The sequence below is a fragment of the Canis lupus genome, chromosome 37 (assembly GCF_003254725.2).
Source record: "Canis lupus dingo isolate Sandy chromosome 37, ASM325472v2, whole genome shotgun sequence".
Classification (NCBI taxonomy): domain Eukaryota; kingdom Metazoa; phylum Chordata; class Mammalia; order Carnivora; family Canidae; genus Canis; species Canis lupus.
The window spans coordinates 28,073,090-28,094,453 of NC_064279.1; the positions used below are offsets into that span (position 1 = coordinate 28,073,090).

General features: G+C 40.7%; 1 protein-coding gene across 3 annotated transcripts in view; it reads right to left on the minus strand.

Moving 5' to 3' along the window:
• Positions 1 to 404: 404 nt before the first annotated feature.
• The window catches only part of EPHA4 (EPH receptor A4), a 142,699-nt gene continuing 121,739 nt past the window's right edge, over positions 405 to 21,364 (minus strand). Inside the window, exons 12-17 of one of the 3 annotated variants that reach the window (XM_025441476.3) lie at positions 17,673 to 17,734; positions 17,007 to 17,216; positions 14,882 to 15,031; positions 11,314 to 11,507; positions 8,266 to 8,421; positions 6,986 to 7,932 (exon numbers count right to left, since the gene is read on the minus strand). In XM_025441476.3, coding sequence (XP_025297261.1) covers positions 7,818 to 7,932; positions 8,266 to 8,421; positions 11,314 to 11,507; positions 14,882 to 15,031; positions 17,007 to 17,216; positions 17,673 to 17,734 — 887 coding nt within the window. In that variant the 3' untranslated portion in view covers positions 6,986 to 7,817. Of the gene's footprint in view, positions 2,924 to 6,985; positions 7,933 to 8,265; positions 8,422 to 11,313; positions 11,508 to 14,881; positions 15,032 to 17,006; positions 17,217 to 17,672; positions 17,735 to 21,364 lie in introns of those variants that run through there. The other 2 variants (XM_049106451.1, XM_049106450.1) reach the window with 2 other exon arrangements.

A 21,364-nucleotide genomic window follows, 5' to 3' on the forward strand; every position in this document is an offset into this window, starting at 1 on the left:
CTCTTCCTCTCCACCACTCATGCTCTCTCTCTCTCTCAGATACATCTTTAAAAAAAAAAAAAATTTGTGGTATTATAATTGCCATTGTACAAACAAGGAAATGGGCAAAAGGAAGTTAAGAAACTTGCCCTAAATTGCATGATCGGTAGTAAGCAGGAGAGCCTAAATTCCGACCAGAGATCGTAGTCTTAATTACACTGGGATTACATGCAGGATCTCCTAGAACCGAAGTCTGATTTGCTGATGTGTTGTTCTCAAGGGCAAGGGCTATTCAGAAGTCAATGCTTTTTATCCTCTAAGCGCACTCGATTAGAATTTAAGTTTGTGTCCTAACCAAATGACAAGAATTAATTAATTTAGAAACAACATGCATATGGAGAAATTATTGAAAGGAGACAACTAGATTCCAGGTCTGTATACGGCAACTACTTTATTATTTTCAAATGCAAACTCTTTGCATTTAGTTTGCTATTTTACAATTTTACAAACTAGGTATAAAAGACCATAAATAAATGACATAAGTTATGTGTACCTAAAGTTCATGAAGGGAAGAAAAATACCTTGACAAAATAAAACAAAATAGAAAATCTATGTCTAACTCAAGAGATCGCTCAAATTTCGGAACATGTATGAACCAAGCAATGTTCTGTTAATTTCCTTTTCGGTATGAACTAAATTATAATATGCCTTATACATTCTAATTTTAACCACAGTCCTTGCATATTCCAACATACTTGGATACAAAAAATAAATGCACTCTTCAGTGTGTATCAATGCTTGATGTTGTTTGGAGAATGTTAAATAAGTGAAAATATTGCTTCTAGAACTTTCCTTTATTGGTCAGAATTTGAGTGTCTTCAGACAAATATTGAGGCTATAAGCGTGTATGGATTAATACACATATCCTTCACAGATTGAATACAAGAGTTCTCAAAACACACACACCAGCAGTGTAGTGAGCACAACCTGTCTTTAAAATAACTTCTTAAACACACCAGAACATTTCATCCATGACTGTTAAAAATAATTTGGGGCCAGCAGACACATGGTGAAGCTACTTGATTTGGTGCAGGGGAACAGCTTAATGCTGCCTACATGGAAGATCTGAGCAAGACTGAGCATCCGAACTCACTAGGCCAGCACTCGCTTAGGGGGCTAGATAGAGTCCCTGAAGTCGGCCTCCTGCCCTGACCTCTGGGGAAAGATGACCAGCTCAGAGATTCAACCTCATTCTTTATACATATTTTTCAGGCATCAATGCATAGGCACATCCCTTTAAAAATATATTAAAGTCCCCAAAAAGGGGTGAATTAACTTTGTCACTCTGGCATAGCTATAAGAATACAATGCCACACACCCTGTCAGAATGTAATAAATATTTATGGATGATTTTTCTCTACTTAGTCAACAACATAGGGTTCAGAATCTTTTTTTTTTTCCCATTTTTTTTTCCCTGATTTGATGTTATAGCTTATGTGATTGGCCACAGTTTCTGCAACCATAGATTAGAATAAGCAAGGCAGCCACTCAGATTATGAAAAATGGCAGTATGTTGGCTGGAGTTTGGTATACGTTTCCTATCGGAACTGACTCTTCACACACCGGACCTCAGATTCTAGAAGGCTAAGGGCCATAGGAGTTAGCTGCATATTGATAACTGTAGAACTCTTCCTGTAAATCGGGAACCTGAAAACGCTTGAGGACATTTAATCCCAACTACGCTAACCTCAAGAGTCACTGGCATGTATTTTTCTGTGACATTGAGAGACAAAGTATTAATCCAGGACACATCATCTCAAAGCTGACATACGCGTCTACGTTCATCTCCGAAAGTATATGAATTGCATATATTTTGTTCGCATTCAACGAGTCCATTTATGCAGGAAAACAAAGGCTACTTCTATTCCATTTGGGGTTACCAGACAAATTCCATCCCCTGATCTCTCTCCATCAAGAAACTGGTGATTCAGATGAGAAGTTCAATCAGAATTGGTGATTTGGATGATGGGTTGTCACCTGAATGGACTGATACTCTAAAATTACCCACTGCCAAGGTGAAAATGCCTCCATCCAAAGCTGTAGAATTCCTTATTAAGGTTAGTGTGGCAGCTACAAAATTACACTTATAGATACAGGACATTTAACATTTCCGGGCTGTCTTTCTAAGGGGACGGGTGCGGTCTCCAGGCCCACTACTCTCTCATGTGGCTCTTCATCTCAGAACTCTGGCGGGAAGCCAGAACTCTCCAGGTGTAGCATTCCACAACATTCACAGGCAGTTCGAAGCATGAGGTTATCCACTCGCACGCACAGACACCCGTGTACACGCACACTCACACCTATGTACACACATCAAAAGAGATAGTCAGCTCATATTTAGTCTAGGAAAAAAAATATATTTATATCACGGCAATGGCACACCCTGGGTAAAATGTTACTTCAGCAATGCATATCAGAGGCAGCTCATGGGAACTGGCTTTGTTTCGTGTGGTGGCACCTAACCTGGTGTCCGTTGTAAAACCTGTAGCCTTCGGTCACTCGCTGCCACACCAAGGCAGCAGTGACGTCCAGGAATGAGATATGGAAATACATATAAATAAAACCACAAGGAGTTTAGGAACAAGGGCTCTGCAGAGCTGGTGCCGCGAGACAGTACATTCCGCAATGCAACTGGAGAACACGCGCTAAACTGTGCACGTTTGCTGTTTCTTTCACTGGGAAAGCAGGTTCGAACGTCACACCTTTATTCTTTTCAGGTATGGGTCTTGTTTCATCAGTGTCTTTGCTCCAGGGTTGGCTGAGCAGAAGCAGAAGAAACACATTTCGAAGGGACTGGGGCGGGGGGGGGGGGGGTGTTGTTTTCTTCTGTGGGCTTTGTAATCAACAGGAAGGTCTGTGAGGCCAAGATAGCGGAATCTACTCCCTGTAGAGAAAAGAACAAGATTTTAGACAAAACAGCAGCCAGTGTTGCCAAGCCAGTTGTCAGCCCATATTGCAAGGAAGAAGAAAAGCACATAGATGTTGGTGTGGCTCGGGACGAAGGAGTTGAGGAGGGAAGCATGTGAGTTCTTGCTTTCCTCCTCTGAAAAATGACAACTATAGTAGCAACAAGAACAAATATCTTAATTATAACAACTCGAGGCAGGTACCATCTTACCCCTACCATTGTGGATGGGGCCATCAGATCATAGCAAAGCTGAGCAACCTGCTCATGGTCCCATCCTACCTACACTGTAAAGGGGCAAAGCTTGGATTAGAACTCACAAAGTCTGAGTCTACAGCCACTCCTACCCACTACGTGAACAAGCTCTCTGTGAAATGAAAATCCTGACTTGGGGGACTTGTGCCAGAGGAGAAAGGCTTAGAGTTGGTACAAGGATGTAAAAGCAGATTGTACTACTGGGAAAGGCCCAGATGCTAGCATTCCGCCTTTCCAGAAAGGGAAATTATGTATCTTGGGGACAAATCTGGAAACACCACTATCTGCCAATATTCAATGACATGACTGAGACACGCAAACCAAGAAATAAAAAGCATTGGATGTTTTTCCTAAAAAGTGACTTCTAACAAATGAGAGTATCTAGTAAAGGACTCATATGAGCTGCATGTAACAGGCACGGAGAGGGAGCACCGGGGCCACGGCACAGGGAGATGCTTAGCATGCCAGTGAGTAAAGCTTTGGGGGCTCAAGCCCACCAAGACCTAGTCAGTCTCAACTGTCCCATCAGTCTAGAGCACAACAAGATCAGCACGACACAATGGAATCGTCGTGGCTCCTCGCTGTCCTCTCAATAATCAACGTGAACCAAAATTTCAATAAACAATTGCTCTTCTTTCCTTTGTGACAACAGACCACCAAGATCGCTTCGGCACAGTACCTGCCACCCCACTGGGTGTGTTTGGCAGCAGATGACCTCAGGTAGAGAGCAAGGATCAAGATTAGAATGGATCTCTACGGACAGGTTTGCTTATTTCGTACATATGTGTGAGCTAGAAATCAAATTTAGTTTCTTGGAGGTACATAACCATTATTTAGACTTGTCGGAAATAGGAGAGAGAGAAATCAAGTTTTCTTATAAAATGTTCAGACAGAGATTACTTTCTTAAGCAATCCAAAATTCCAAATGTGGGTAAGGTTATAAACTACCACACCCCTCAAGAAGCCATTTGTCAACACCATTCATTTTGATAATTATGAAGAGAACAAAATAAAAGGACCTGGATCTACTTTTCCAGCTCTGACTTCTCTAGAAATTAGTAAGTCTATCAAACGCAGTGTTTGAAACCCGGCTTTGCAGGCCTCACACCAGGCAGGCGTGTATTTACATGCAGGACATGGAGAACACGAGTAGGACCTTAGCACTGGTGGAGCACAATCAACACCAGATGGACATGCACACTTTTTTGAAGATGATTTTGTTTTGCTGCTAGAAATCCCATTTTTAGAGGAGAGAAAGGAGTCCCTGAAACATGTCTGTCCCCTGTCAGTTTACCAATACTCTTCTTCACTAAACGTCTGGATAGGAATATACGTTATGACAGCAGTTTGTAACACGAAGTGGGCTATTTGCGGACTCATTGTGGATATCAAAAGGGTTGGATGTGTGAAAGGAGAAGGGTGGGAATGTGAAGGATTATATCTAGTTGGTGCCAGAATATTCTAGAGTGGAGAAAAATAAACCTTTGCTCCTTTGAATTCAGACAATTCCTTATTGGTGGGGAGCTGCTTGAACAAAGACCAAAGCGTGTGGTCTACGCAGCATAATGATATAAAGATGTGACTTTCGTTATGACTAAATAAACAGAACATGGTTCCTTTGAACCCGTTGTGAAAACATCAAAGTGTCTCTACCATCCAGTCTTTTCATTACAACGGGGTCTCGCCCGTGCGTTTCATTCTTTACAATTATAAAATAACAATGTCATGAACTTCAAGGCTAAATGACAAAGGAGTATTGGATAGGTCTGGCACCTTCTGTAGAGAAAAATGTTTAAATCAAACCCTCATAAGTCTGCTCAAAAGTGAAGCAGCTTCATCTGCATGGCTCCTACCACTGAACTTCATTTCACCCCACTCTGGTGTGTCACAATACAACACTGGGGTTTGCAAGCGAAAGGTGGAGGAGTAGTAACACTTGGAAAACCTTGGAGGAAGAGTACACCTTCCTCCTGTGAAGTTCAGTGCATTCTACATAAGAGCATTTCATATACACTTACAATAACACCATGGGTTAGGAAAGGTGTTATTATTTAAGTATCATTATCTCTATAGGTGGAGGGACTGAATTATAAAAAAACATGGAGTGAATTTCTCAGTGTCAACATCTTAGTTGGCCTTAGAACCCATAGCTGTTTAGATGCCAGAGCCTGGCTCCATGCCCTGGGAAACAATGCAACGTTCTTTGTGTCCTCCCATTCATTCCTCTTAGAAAATGTGTAACTTCACAGAAGCAGTGGAGTTTCACTTTCTACTGCTACTAGATATGATTTCAGGTGCTTTTTTGCCCTTTCCACTGGCCTGGACTCTAACTCATACAATGGGTTAAAGTTAAGATTCAAAAGGCAACCTTTGACTATAATAAGATTTCCGTTCTTGCCTGATTATTCTGTGTGTACACCATGATTGTGCCATAATGTCCAGCATTAACTTGTTAGGGTACCTTACAGCTGACACACACTCTCTCTCTTTTGAAGTGTTTTGCTTTGGGTATGTTCAGTGTGTAGAAAAATACCTCATCTTACTCTGTTGCCCTGAAGAAAGCAAGACTTCTAATTATTCTATGTGTGCAAGGAAATACTCTTGACTTCCAAGGAATACTCTTAATGCCATAATGGTATCTTATTTGAACTGGTCCATGGAGATTGAAAACAAAATACTCCACAGCTTTCCTGAAGGAAAAAAAAATACATATATAATCTTTTTTTTTTTTTTTGCAGCAAGCCAAAAAAAAATTTTTTTTACATTTGTCAACTTTGAACATGAATATCCAGAACTCTTAGGGTCCAGGAAAAGTGGTGATAAAACAAAAATTGTTGGAGTAGTTTAAAAAAAAAAACAAATTTTACATTCCTTCGGAACAGAAAAGCTTTTACAACCAATGTTCCAAAAAGGTTTTTACTAAACTGTCATGATTTGACAGCATCAAATTGAACATGCCTTGCTCTATAAGAAATAGCTTTCAGTATAAAACCGGAGGGTGGGGGGAAGGTCATTAAAATCAGCTAAGCTTGTGTTTAAAAGTGGTGAAAATGGAAAAGTTTAAGGAGTTGAAATCTGTCCAGTCAAAAAAGTTATGTTGTTTGTTTCTAGAATAAACCAAGCCATTTAATTCACATTTCAAGAAGAAAATTCGGTGTTAAAATAGAAGCATCTAAGGCTAATGGTCTCTATGGATGAGAAGCATGTTTTCCAGGAGGTCACATTCTGATAATGAGGACGTCCAGAGGAATTCCAAGTGTTACTATTGACTTCTAGGTAAATCCTCCCTGGCTGACCCTGTTTGTGCAACGGCTACTGGAACAGGACAGAAAGTGAGAAGAGTGGACAGATTTTCCAGTGCTTCTCAACTGCAGCGGAGTCTCCAAAGTGTGAGGCATGACCCAAGGTTAGACGTGATGAACTGCTACCCAACAGATATTCAGTAAATATCTATGGCATGAATGGAGGATGCCAAAGGGCAAGAGGAACTCTGTGTGAGAGAAAGCACGGCCAGCGGGGGTCAAGGTGCCACGTTCCCAAACCTGACTTCAAATGGTTCCTAATTCACTTCTCAGAAGAAGAGCAGGGAAGCCACCCTGGTTTCCATACTGGTCTCTACTCCCGTTGTCAAGAGAGGACCAAACTCTTGAAAGAACCCCAAACTAAACGGTGGACATGAAAGAATATTTATTGGACAGTGTTTCAAATTAGATCGAGTGGAAAAAAAAGAGTTTTCATCAGGGAGAGATTCATTGCTGGAATTTTTTTTTTTTTTTTTTGCCTTACCTTATAGGTTTGGGTTTGCTTCTGTAAAGGAGAGAAGTGTCAAAGTTCCCTATTCAAGATTGTCACAGTCCACTATCCATAAGGTAGTTACAATAAGTCCGTAGAGTCCCCAAATATGACTTTATATGGCACAGCCTCAGGCCCAAAGAAACAGACCTTGTTTGTCCAGTGAGGGGGAGGTGCTTGGGTTTTTTTTTATTATTATTATTATCAATTATCATTATTATTATTTTAAATCCACTTTCCTTTTCTTTCCAGCCCCTTATGTCATCATAAGCCACCAGGTGGCCTGAGCACTGAAGGAGCAACACTGATGAGCCAGGTGGTTTTTCACCTCATTGTTCCCCGCGGTAGGAACCAAGCCTTAAAAGCTCCAACTGAGTCCTTCCCCAACGTTCCTGGGCATGGCATTCGTTCCAGTGAAAGCAGGAGGACGGTCCTTGACGCCACAAACACAACACTGCGGTTGTAACTCCCAATGGAGAGATGATCAAGGATGTCTCAGAGAAGCTCAGCGTCTGGCAGCAAAGGCGGCATCAAAACTCGGAGGTGGTGTTCTATTTATATAGGGACGCGTATTTTACAAACTGGTGATGGACGGAGCACTTCTGAGAAACAATTTGTTCCAGGTCTAATTCAAACGACGGCTGTCATTTCTGTAAGCCCCACGGTTCCGGAGATCCGGATGCCGAGCAACGCTGCCGGGATATTTTTTATTTTTCTCCTTTAATTTCAGAGGGCGAAGACGAAGTAAAAAAAGTGCAGTTCTTCAATTAAAGTGCATGGATGAGGTAAACTAATTTCAAGAGTTTCGAGTTTAGTCAGTACTGGCTCAGACGGGAACCATCCTGCCGTGGATCTGTTGCATTTGGGTTCTCATCGCCTGGACGCTGCTCAAAATCTTGTTCTGGTGTGTGACGGCCGTGATGCCGATCCTCGCCAGGTCCCTGCAGGTCGGGGGAGAAAAAAGAGGGAGAGGAGACAGTTGGGAGCGGGGCAGGAGCTCGCGTCCGGGCTTCATGCAGACACACATTTGAAATCAGCCACAATCCATACAGCACAACAAGGCAGGTGTATTAGGATGTTTAATTAAGCAATTGAATGCGACAATGTAGGTGCTTTAGAGGCTGTGTAAAATTATATTCAATCAAAATGAAAGGCATTCCAGTTTTTTCTTTTTTTTTTTAAATGAGTAGGATGATAATGCAGCTCAAAGCAAAAAAAGAAAAATACTATTAAATCTAGATTTACCCTTTGGTGTTACATCGCTGAGTACTTACTCCTGGTTCATGTGCACTACAGCCTCTAGTGTGGTATAACCAGCAGCCGTGAAGTTATCCTTATATCGGTCCATTTTAATGGCCTGGAGCCAATCGCCCACTGATACCACGGCGGAGAATTCAGGGGAGCTTGGGTCCAACAAGGCAGTGTTAGGTCTGGCGATGGGATGAGAAAGTGTAGACAGAAGGACTATCAGTGAGATGGCAAGACTCGGAGGTCGGATGGCCTAAGACAGGCACTGACATGCCAAGGGCAGGCTTTTTTAGAGGGACTACCTATCGTCCCATGTCACCATGTGTTTTTTGGCCCTGGATTTCACAAAGTTGCTAAGAGCATGTTATCAATCGCTGGATCTGTTCTTAATTCCACTTCCCACGTTTGTTTTAGGTGGACCTCTTAGTACACGAATGATCACACAGGTCTCTTAATATCCTAGCCTGGGGTAAAGATTGCAGGAGACCTGGTGGCAGAAACTGGTTCAGGCTTTGCAGGAAGAGTGCGGTCCCTGCCAGCCCTGCCTATTACATACTTCAGGACAGCAGCTATGGAAACCCTAGCGAAGTGTAAGGCAAATTGTGAGCTTGCAACTCGCCAGGCCTGATGAAGTGGGAAAAAACAGCAAGAGTTCAAGTCCAGCATGCTCCCAGCTAGGTTTGCAGGCAGGTTCAGCGCCTTCAGACAGACCTGGGACAGCAGGGAGTTCATGCCCTCTCGAATCAGCCCATGCCTGACCAGCACGTGTGCCAAGAGGGGAAGGAAGGACGGCCACTTTGATCACCGCTTGGATTGCGGAATGTGCTTCTCGTATTCCCTTGCTGGGGCTCTTAAATAGTCATTCCAATGAATTCTGAGCACTTCTTATTAAGTTATTTATTAGTGTACACATTTCTCAGGCCAGGTGTTTAATGTTAGGTCATTGTCAAGAGTGACTACAGTTCAAGGCAGGGATTTTGCTGTTCCTCACGACACCGACAGATGAGCAAGTATCTATTTATGGGAGCATTTGTTAAGAGAATTATACTCATCTTCATCATCAAACTACTTAGTAATCATTGAGGGTATTTTATATTACCTTTACTTTAATCACCTGTACAGAGATATCGCTGGTCATTTAGTTAAATGTTCCTGAACTACCGTTTCCCTAGAAATTATGGAATGTGGTTATCTTAACATTTGACCTAATTTTCATCCTGAGACTGTGTTGCTAGAATAAAAATATTAAATCAGAATATCATCACCACTGAATTTTTGGCCAAAAAATTATTTTCTTGTGGAAACAAAACTAAGTCACTGTTAATGTCTTGGTTAATTTTCTATGTAGCACAATTAAGCCAATGCCATTGTTTATTTTATAATTTTTACTTATTCCTTTGATTGATATCACTTCTTATATAACTGTTTTAACAAAGATTTATCAATCGTTTTTGTGTCCACATAGTAGCTTGCTTTTGTGATCTTTTATGTACATTATTTCAATTAAGTTTCTGAGTAAAACTCTATGTTTTTATGACGAGAATAATCAGGATTTAATTCTTCCCCCAAAAACAAGTGTCACCACACAGAATTTTAAGCTTTCGTGTTAATGTTAATAAATAACATTTATCATGAGACAAAGACCAATAGTTTGCATTTCTAACTTTAAGCCAAGAGCATTAATAGGGCAACATGTAGGCTCTAGGTACCTGACAAGGTCAAAATGACCTTAGGATGAAAATATCCTCGTTTCATATCCATTAACTCTAAGGGTCATTCTTAAGCTTGTTCTGGAAGTCTTTGTAGTTTTTGTGGAACACCAGGACATTTGCCTAATTTTGTGCTGAATCACATGCAATGTTATACTACATCCCATTATCAGCAAGCGGTAATAAGCATCAAAGCTTCTGAAGTACCATCAGTGAGAAAAATTTAGTATTAAGAGTATATCCAATAACTCAATTTGTTCTCAATTTGTTCTGCATCACGGTACAAAGCACACATAATGCAATATTAGTTACTGAAGAGTTTATGCTAACAGGAGAAGCACCAAGTACCAATAACTGGCCTCAGGACCCTCAAACAAAATTTACGGGATTTGGAGCCAGAGATTCAAAAGCTGAAGGAAGTTCACCTTGGAATAGAAGAAGTCAGCTACACCTCTCAGAAAACTGAATAGCAAAAAATAGCCCAGAAATGCCAGGAGTGACTTTTTTTTTTTTTTTAAGTCACTTGGTTATCAAGTGGTAGAAATAAGATGTGAATTTAGCCCTGTGTTATTTCAGAAGAGCTTGATCATGATGCTCTTGGGACAGTGCTAAGGGACCTGAAAACCTAAAGAATAGAGGGTATCTCTGCTGTTGGATCTGGATTCTTTTCTTCATGCATTGTAATAATCAGCGTACCCCTTCCCTTCCACGATCATTAGGCTAAGTCTTCAGAAGACTGGAGGAAAAGCTCATAGCGCTGAGCAAGACTGGAAGGTCTTGGCTATCGTGGGGGAAACATTTTCCCATTTTTAACTCAGGGTCATGATGAAAGACAAGCAAAGAAGTACAGATTGGGAGGTGAGTTGATGCCTCACTTCTTGCAGGCCTGAAGTAGCTGGTCATCTTAAATCCTTGAATAGCAACTGTGGTCTCTACCCTTTTGGATGGGACAGGGATCTAGGTATCCTGAACTTTATACTAGTGAGGCCCAGTCTCTAGGTAGAATAGTTCCTGTTGAATTATGGGACTTGCAGTATTCTTACCTCCTTTCTGGACTGATCTAAATGTTCAGGACTAGCATTGTAAAATAAGCACCTTTGCTATTTCCTTGTTGCTGGTTTCTCATTGCTCTTGTTTTTAAATGTGTTTCTCTTAGGATTATTTGAGGCCTGACAGGTGTTAGGCTCTTCAACATGCTGAATGAAACCGTCACACATACTCCATTAGCCGAGAAAGAAGCCACTCCGGTGGCAGAGAGCTGTGCAGTGGCCTCTGACAAATAGGCAGGAATTCAAGTGAGCCACCGCTCGCCTGCCACCTCTAATGTATTATTTCATACATCACTATTAAGTAAGCATGGCCGACCTGGAGCTCTCAGTTCCCGTCCTCTTCAAGCTGTTGGGGTTGCGGATGAGTTTGTCCAACATGTTGACAATCTGCCCGAATTTCGGCCTGTCACTTCTCTCCTTCTGCCAGCAGTCTAGCATCAGCTGATGGAGGGCGATGGGGCAGTCCATTGGAGGGGGGAGCCGATAGCCTTCCTCAATGGCTTTAATCACCTACCGAAGACAACAGAATGGTATGTTAAGCTTCCAGGGAAGCTGTTGCTAGAGCTCCACCCTCCTGACCGGCAAGTTCCCCATACATTAAGCTGCCAGCAAGCTTGAGCATGACAATGGCACCAATTTCTTCACAGAAGCCAAAGCTGGACCTGAGTATTGCTGGCAACAGGGCAGGGAAGCCAGCTGCTGCTACGCAGTGTTCTCGGATGGCAGGCCATGCCAACCTGAAATTCTAAAGTGAAGATGCATCAATGTTCCAAATAGTTAGAACATAATCAAATCAACAACATGGTGGTGTCCTGGGCCTTGGAGATAGTGTGGCAATGACCCTCCCCCTTCCGCTATCCAGCACCAGCTGAACCCTCTTGGCAAAAGAGACTCTAACCTAGTGTTAAAGCTCTTCCTTAAGAAATATTAGTAGTTGCGTCCAAAATGGAGGTCCCTTTGTATCATTTTAAGCCTGTGTTCTCTTTCTCAGACAGCTACAGAAGCCCACCTTCCAGACCTCCCAATCCAGAAGACAACACCTCTCTCTGAAACAGCACTCTCCTCAAACCCTCCAGATGCCCAACCATTTTTACTTTTGGAAGACCACGATACACCAATAGACCAATTCTGTATCTCATTCTCGGTCTCAGTTGGCTGTCAAACGACCCTCTTAAAAGATGTTAGTAAGTAGATTAAAAAAAAAAGTGTCAGCGAAGAAAATTTAAACAAACAAAACTCTTTTAGGGCATTCACATTTTGAAGGAGACCCTTACACATCTAAGGGAAGGAGTTATAATGGTGGATGCTAATTGTCTTACTGGCCAGAGTTCTCACTGCTTAATAAGATAGAAGTAGTCCATTCAACAGTCTTTCTTCTCATTCTAATTTTTCTAATCTGTCTTTACAGGTATTATATTATTTTTCTTATTGGCATTTTGCTAAGCCCCCCTTCTAAAGGGTGTGAAACCCAGTAATGTAATATTGTATGACTCGTGCCAAATTTGAGAGGAATTATTTCATAACTTCTTGGCTGTTCATCAGCATTATTTATAAGGATCCTATGAAACTCTGAATATACTTTTGTTTGTTTGGAGATTTTTTAAAGTTTTATTTGTTTTAGATCAGTTTGTTTTTTTTTCCTCTCCCTCTCTACCAAAATGGTAGCTGTGAGTCAAACAATGAAAGCTGTAGCCATCTCAATGCGTTGGGTTCACCCCACTGTGGGGTTTAGTCACTGTTAATTCGGTGGGGTTCAGCTTCTATGTATCAGTATGACTATTGTCTTTTTAGCCAGTACACAATTTAACAATCATCCTGTGACTTGTTAAGCCCTCTGATCCTTTTTCCCCATGTATCTCTGCCAACATCCTGTTGTATTAGTACTATTTACCACTCCTTCCAAAGTAGACTTCTATATGCTATCTTACTAAACATAATTCTATTTATTTTTAGCAATTACATTAAGTCATTTTGATCTTCTGACTTTCTTTTATCTTTCCAGGTGTATGGTGTTGACTCTAGACTTGATGAAAACATTTTACATTGAATTGATGAGAATGAGAGCAATATTGGGCTAATGCCAGGGTAACACAATTTGTTATAAACCCTCAGACTGCTTAATACTCTTTCATTAGCTCCCTCTCTGCTGCCAGCTTGGAAGATGGCTTGTGGGTTAACAAAGCATATTTTCTCAGTTTGCTGCTGAATGTTGGGGGGAGGGGGCTGAAGAGCAAAACAAACAAAAAACTTGGTAAGTTTGCCATATTTTCAATGGTTATTTTGATTCTATTCACCATATGCCAAATGAATTCTACTGATGAAAGTAATTCCCGAATTACATTTCCTATTGATCCCTGTTCTACACAGAATCCAACAGAGACAAATACATGTGAATGACAGATCAATATTATTTGTGGCAGAGAAATGGCTTCAGACGTTCTTCATGGATAAAGCCAGATAACTGAGAGTTTAAAGCAATAAAAATTGTTTTCATATTTTATAGAAACTGTCAAAACTACAGGTCTGAAAATATTTAGGGCACGAAAATGGACAGCACCTTTAGATCTTCTGCTTTTATGCGCATTTGGCCATGACTCTCAACTGAAATGAAGTTTAAGTAGTAAACCATTAAATGAGTAAATGTATTCATTACTTGCTCATGTAGGTTGTTTTTATCCTTCTGAAAGTCTCAAATCTGAAACTAAACGTTGCTGCAAGGTAGGACCTGGAAGATGTCTGTGGCACAATCACACCAATCAATAGATTACACACCACTCACTTCTATAGTTTCTTTCCAGCCTGCAATTACCTATCAGTTATGCCAACTGCTGGCTTTCTTCCTATCTGTGTGAACCTTTCTTTGTAACTTACAGATAACACAATGTCAACACTATCCTTACTCTTAATCTAGTTAGAGTCTTCTTTTTGCCCCACTAGACACGGAGTGCATTAGCTTCTCCATTGCTCTGAACAATCTTTTTTGATAAGGCAACCAGCAACCTTGAGTGCTCATTTAACGGTCAAGACTTTGCAACTTCCTGTTGGTCCAGGACAAGGCAGATGGACAGGGGGCATTCCACATCAGAGAGAATTTTGTCAGAGATCTTTTTCCAAACTATTGTTTTTATTGATGAATTGAATACCATGCCTCTGTAAACACTCTCTGCTAATATTTTACTTCACATGCATAACTAACAAGTGTTCTAGGAAGACCCCCTGGTCTAAGTTTTTTGTTTTTGTTTTCTTTCCTCTTTTGCACTGGAGATGTTTGTAATTAAATTCTATTACTCTGGAATCTTATTAGTGTCATTATTGAATGCTTTTCTGAAATTGCAGGCATTGTGGATACTCCCTTATGAAGTAGTCCAGATGGTACATTTAAAGGGATGTGCATAATTTACAAAGGGTCATTTAGTGAGGCTTTATTTTAGAGTCCTCAAGGGGCAAGCTCTAATTACAACTATGCCAGCTCTAAAATATTCACTAGTTTTCTTCCAATAAACCCTTGGAGTCAATTTTTTCACATATGAAATTTGTGTTTTTCCTATTTCCTTGTATTTTATTAAGATTCAAAGTTGAATTTTGTTTCAGCATGCATTTGGCATTAATCAAGTAAAATACTGTTCCTTATCACTGACCTATCCATCTATGCATCTACCTATAAATCTATCAAATCTGTCTTCCATACTATCCCATTTAGGTCATGTAAATTTGGGCCTTGAAATCCATGACCCAAATGTTTAACCAGATTACTACATGAGCTTATATTGAGAATCCTGAGTTTTGTGTATCATTTCCAGCTCAGCCCTCACTCCATCATACCATGATGCAATTGTCCCTGAATCTCAAGGCAAAGACACATATTTTAGAACATAAAGACTCACGTCTTGATTGGACATATCCCAATAGGGTCTCTCTCCATACGACATCACTTCCCACATAACGATTCCATAGCTCCATACATCACTCGCTGATGTGAATTTACGATAGGCAATTGCTTCTGGCGCGGTCCACCGGATAGGAATCTTGCCACCCTGTGAATATTCAAGCCATAAGTTATCCTCTAAGTACACCACTGATGTGCCATTTTAGTCACTGAATGTTGTTACTGTTTGCCAAGCAGGACAACAACATTCCTGAGATAGCTCTCCAAACAACAATAAGAGACTTGTTTATTTTAACTGGTCTTCTAGGTTGAGATACTTCTCCTCACATGTTTTCTTTTGTTATAGGGAAGTGAATAAGTAAACTGTTTAATTATTTTTAAAAAGTGTAGCTCTTATCTGAACTCTACTTCAGATGTAGAAGAAAGGGAATTTCAGTTTTTTCAAAATGCATATGTCATCATGGTATATCAATGGATGGATGTGCAGCTGATACTCATTTTGACTTCTTGTTGGAGTCTCTCAGTCAGCAGCCCAGAGGCAATATTTAATATTGTATCTGAAATCATGAACTAAGGAAGTTAAATATGAGCATTTCTATCCACCACACTGTGATCCTATTTTTATATAGCATGAGAAACATGTTTAACATGACTAGAAGATAATACATTACATAGGCTCTTAGAGGAAGCCAAATACCAGCTCTAGAGCTGTTATTGTCTGCAATAGAGTGAGGACACCTGCAAAAATGGCAAAGCAATTGAATATTACTCAGGAAAAGTTTAAAGTGCTGTTTTTGGGGGAAGGGGATGTTTTGTTTTTTTTGTGGGTTTGTCTAGGTTTTGGGAGGGCTTGGGAGGTTTGCTTTTTTTTTGTTTGTTTGTTTTGCTTTTGTTTTTGTTTTTGCCTCAACTGTGTATCGTTTGATTATGCTTATGTGAAAGTATTTTTAATCGAGTCTCAAATTTCTTAAGATTTCACCTGGGGAAATTAATTCAACTTGAATTCAGACTTTTAAGCTGTTCAAGAGAACATCATTTGAAAGTTCGCTTTACTAAGACTCCCACACAAGACAATAAATTGTACTAGAAATTACATTGAATCACTGAAGTTTACTCTGAAAACCCAGTGTGTTACACTTGTTCCATACAGAAGGCCACTTGTGCTGCCTTCTACCTTCCTTAATTATTTGGTTGAGGTTTTACGTATGTAAATGTATCATTCTAGAAGCCTCCTTTAACTTTCCTCTTTCCAAATACTGGAAAAAAATCAGCAATCTTTAGCATTCACAAAGATGCATTCTTTCCTAAGTGAACAGACTTGCAATTCAAAAGTGGATATACGGGTAAGAATCAAAACTAGAGCCAAAGAAACTGAACACTACTAGGAAAAATAAATAACCGACCAACCAACTAGCCAAACAAACAAACAAAAACAATGCTTAAGATTGCTAATGCAAAAAGAGCATCAAAGTAGAAAAATGCCTAGTAACTGTCTGCTTCCCATTGATTTCAGCAGTGCCAGCTCTAATGGCCAATAATTTTTATGATTCTGTTTATTCCATTAGTATCTTATATTCAGATTGTCTGGCAAAGATAGCCTAGCCATTAACTGTATACTGATAACTCTTAACAGTGCCCTAATCCAGCTTATCTACCACTAGTAAAATGAAGGTAATTAGATACTAAAAATTCTTGCACTGTGTAAATGTTTTATAAATCCTGTCTATACATTCTCAGATTCAGTAGCCAATCAACTAGAAACATTGATCTGTCATGTTTAAAATAAGGAAATTTTTTTAATAATAGAAAAGAACTAAAGGGAACATTTAAAACAGACAGGAAGGAGGGAAGGAGGGAAGAAAGGAAGGGAAAGAAGGAAAAATTAAGTGTGAAAAATGCAATAATAAGTAAAGCTCTAGTTTGCTGTTTTTAAAGTAGTCACATATATCTTGAGGCAGTTTCAAAATCCCTCAGAAACACGGCTTAAAAATGAATGCATGGAAATGAAGAGATTCTGAAGGATGAGTAAACTTAACGAAATCGCAAAGGGCTTAAACATCAAAATGAGAAAAGAGGAACAGTTTCATCAGAGTCAAAACCCAGAGGTCAGAAATCCTCCTTACCCTGGTGGTGTAAGCTGCTTCCGGATCATCCTCAAGCACTCGCGACATGCCAAAATCAGACACTTTGCAGACCAAGTTGCTATTGACCAGAATGTTCCGTGCAGCTAGATCTCGATGCACATAGCTCATATCAGATAAGTACTTCATCCCAGACCCGATGCCACGAAGCATGCCCACCAGCTGAATGACAGTAAATCTGCCATCATTCTTCTGCATAGGAAAGGAATGAGAAACAATCTCATTAGCATTAGGCCAAATTAATTTTCACCAAGCATTTATTACTTGGATCTTTTTTGGTATCTGTATCAAGTACGCAATGAAACTCAACATTATTTCCGGGCCTTTCTGATCAGAGTCACTAATTCTCTCTCTAGTAGAGTGCATCCTAGGAACTGAGTTTGCTTCCTGTGGTAGATGGAAATTATCCAACTGTAATGAATCTATGGCTCAAACAGCCCCACAATGCAAGAATAAATCTAATGCTACCTTCACTGAACATGGATTATTTAATAGCCTTTAAAAATCACATCATTCTCTATGTCTTCTCTTCTTCCCTTGCCCCATTAAAAAAGTCCATGAATACAACCAAACAGAATGGACACAAGGAGTCTGTTGGAGTTTTCTAAATACCAACATTCTTGGGTTTAATATAAAGTAGTCACGTACCCTGAGGAATGCATCCAAGGAGCCATTCTCCATGTACTCTGTTATGATCATTACTGGTTTACCTAGAGTTTTCAGAAAGAAAAACACAAACCCTTGATGAGCACTGCAGTTAATGAGATAAAAATGGGCTGTGCACAATTTTACTGCCAAGACACCTGTCTTGCACGATCTAATTTAATTAAAACAAGCCAAGCTTATGCCTCAGCTGTGGGGAGCTAGGAATGAAATATTAAAAGGACGAGTAGGTTTAAATTCCATCTGGAAGGTTAACCCTTTGGGTGGCTTGTTGACAAGGTCTTTAGCTAAAGTGGCCTCCGGTATCCAGGGAGCACATGAACGGATAATTGCTCTCTCAAGCAAAAGGGGAAGAAGATAAATGGGCCGGCCTGTTTAAAGGCGAAAAAAATCTTTAGGATAATTAATTTATTTTGTTCCCAGAAGAGCCACTTGTGTGATGCTAAAGGAATCAATGGACAGAGAAACTTTTTTACTTATTTAGAGAAACTCAAGTTTCTGGGAGCAGTAACTACATCAAATACTTCATTACTCAGGCACATCTTAAAGCTGGAGCATGTACAATATTAACTCCCCCCACCCCCACCTCCACCGCTCCCCCACCCGCCTGCCTTGCTCAGGTCAGAAGCTATATCCTTTCTTTTCCCTTTCTTATCTACTAAAACAAAAACAAAAACAAAAACAAAAATCCACTTCATTTCCTCCCTTAAGCTGATAGCCTCAGCAACAACAAAAAATAAAAATCAGAGAAAAAGGTTCAGCAAATTATTTCATCTGAGACAGCAAGTTAATTCAGTACTAGAATATCCTTGCTCCCCCCTCATTATCCCCCCACCCCTACAAAAAGAACAAAATTATTTTAAGGTTTGGTAGTAAGTTGGGGGGAAACAATACTCTCATTCCACTCTAGTTTTCTTTCTGAGGAACTTTGGAAATATGAACCATTCTTTAGTTTCTTAATTGCTGGCAATGGGCTCAAGTTCTGAAATTCCTTCTTTCTAAATGGTATTTGCAGGAGGGTGGGGTAGGGGAGCATAAATGCTCCATATTTTACTAAAGGATGGGTTAAAGCTGAGAGGAACATTCCCTGGGAGGAAAAGAAAATGCTAGTTTGATGAATCAAAAATATTCACTTTCATCGATGTACTTGTGGACGGTTTGGATTTAGACATTCAGTCTAAGGGAAAAACAGACTGGGATGTCACTGCTGAAAAGTTTCCTCTATTATTCTAAACTAATACCTTTCCCACCCAGAATAGATTCTGTTCTGAAAGGCCTTCATTTCAGAGGCAAAAATTAGGAAGAACAGAAGTTTTTCATTTCAAAGCAGTCCAAGTTACTATTTTTTTTTCATCGTGTTTTTGGTGTCATGTCTAAGAAAGCTTTCCAAGGTAAAACTTTTGGATGAAGAAACAATACCATGGAGACTTCATTTTCAGTGATGAATGAAAGCTGGCAGACGAACCGGAAAGTGTGGTGTAATCAAAGGATGAACAAAACCCACTTCCGGTCTCTCCCCTGGGCTGGAGGGAGTGGTCTCTGGACACCTTTTCTGTCCTCCCTCAATATAACACATACGAAGGCCTTAGTTTTAGACTCCTTGACCCTCTACATCTGTGGCCACAGACAGAACCAGTGCATCTAAGTGAGTTTTAATGAACCCGCCTCAATCAAAAGATACTTTGTCAACTAATGAGAAAAGGTTGACTCTCTTGCATTAACACCCACTCCAATTTCACCAGATCTCTCTGGAAGGGTAGACAAGAGAGTGGAAGACCCAAAAGAAGAGGATGGGGGTGGGGGGAGCTAGTGGAACCTATAGTCTCGTCAATTTAAAAAGTCACTCAAGTAACTGCCTGTAATGAATTCACATGCTTCGACGTCAACTTTGCACCCTTACACCTCCCTCCTCTAAAGGTTGGCACCATCTTTGCAATTTTTCTGCATTCCTTCTTCAGTTTATTAAAAGTATCCATTTGTCAGAATCTTTATGAGCTCTCCAAGAGAAATAAAGATGAATGTCTCCGTAAGCAGAGGGGCTTATAAAATGGATCTCAGCTGGGCTCGGGGATGGATGTGGCTCCTCCCCTGCAACAGGCAGGGATGTGGTGGGGGGAGGCCAGGGTTGGGGCCGGGGACAACTCCTCGGGTGGAAATTTTAAATCATTTTAATTCAGTGACAACTGCATTATGCAAATGCATCCAGTCGTTTATAACAGTTACAGCTGTAATAGCTACGGGTTTTAGAGGCGCGGTGGGACTTTAATACAAAGATCCCCTGTTTCTTCTCTCTTCTGCAGAGGTGCTATGAAAATCACTGTCTGCAGCAGGAAAAACACCCCAAGCTGAACAGAGTCTCCTTTTGAGAGAATGGACCTGCAGAAGTATTTAAACAGAATGTTATCTTTCAATTAAAGTAGTGGAGGGCTCTGGGCAGCCCCAAAGGCCACGGGCAACAGAAAAATATCCTGTCTGTAAAACTAATCTTAAAAAGCAAATAGAGCTATTCTATGCTAATTATAGCCTTCGCTTTAGGTGGAAAATTATATACCCTTAGGTAGGAACCAAGGTTCCGTTTCTGAAGGATTCTGATGATGGGGAAAGGAGTCCTTCTTGAGACGTAAATAATAGCCGTTAACACTTAGGGAAGTTTTCTGTTGTTGTTGTTTAAATTTGCCAAGCGTTATGCTAAATACAGGAAATATTTCATCCAAAATAACCTGAGGCAAGTTCTATTTTTCTGTGGTATAGGTGAGTAAACCACCAGCTTGAGCCACTAACTAGGCAAGACCACAGGTGCTGTACTAGCAGAAGCACCCACAGAAGCACCCACAGGCTAAGGGCTCTGGTCTTGGGGCTGAAGGGTCTCTAAGTCTGCTCTAAGTCTGGACCTGCAGCTTTGATTTACCTTCCTACTCTTTAGAGATGCGAACTCACTGGGCCCCACCCCACCTGCTAAATCAAACCTGAGGATGTAGTCCAGGAAGCTGGTTTAACACATTTTCCAGAATTCTGACCTATGTTTGAGGACCTCTGAATGAGTGTACACTTTCTCTCACGTTTCAGTAACCTTATTTTCTCTTCTTAAAGATCACGGACTCTTGTGTCTCATTTCCTGCTCTGCCCCAGACCTTATGTTCAAAGTTTACTTTTTTTTTTTTTTAGATTTAATTTATTTATTTCATGAGAGACACACAGACAGAGGCAGAGATGCAGGCAGAGGGAGAAGCAGGCTCCCTGCGAGGAGCCCGATGCGGGACTCGATCCCAGGACCCCGGGATCACACCCTGGGCCGAAGGTAGATGATGCTCAACCACTGAGCCACCCAGGAGCCCCCTTTGCTCCCCACTGCCCCCTTCCACCCACTCTGTGCATGTTGAGTGAGGATGCTTGTCACAGGCACCTTGAATCAAGTGAGAGGAACCTTGGCCTTTCTGGAGACATGGCCCAGGGGCTTACAAGATCTTGACTTGTAGTCAAGTAGTAGGTATTGCCACTCCTGGAACAGAGCCACGTTCAATAGCAATCACTTCAGCTGAACTGTCCATGTGGTGCCTTATAAATTGGTCTTAGCCAGCCTTACAGATGTATTCAGGGTTTGCTTCACAAAATGCATCTGTTGAGCTGTGTCGTATTTTAACTGAAGCGTGGTTCACAGGCTTGGCGAATGCTAATAG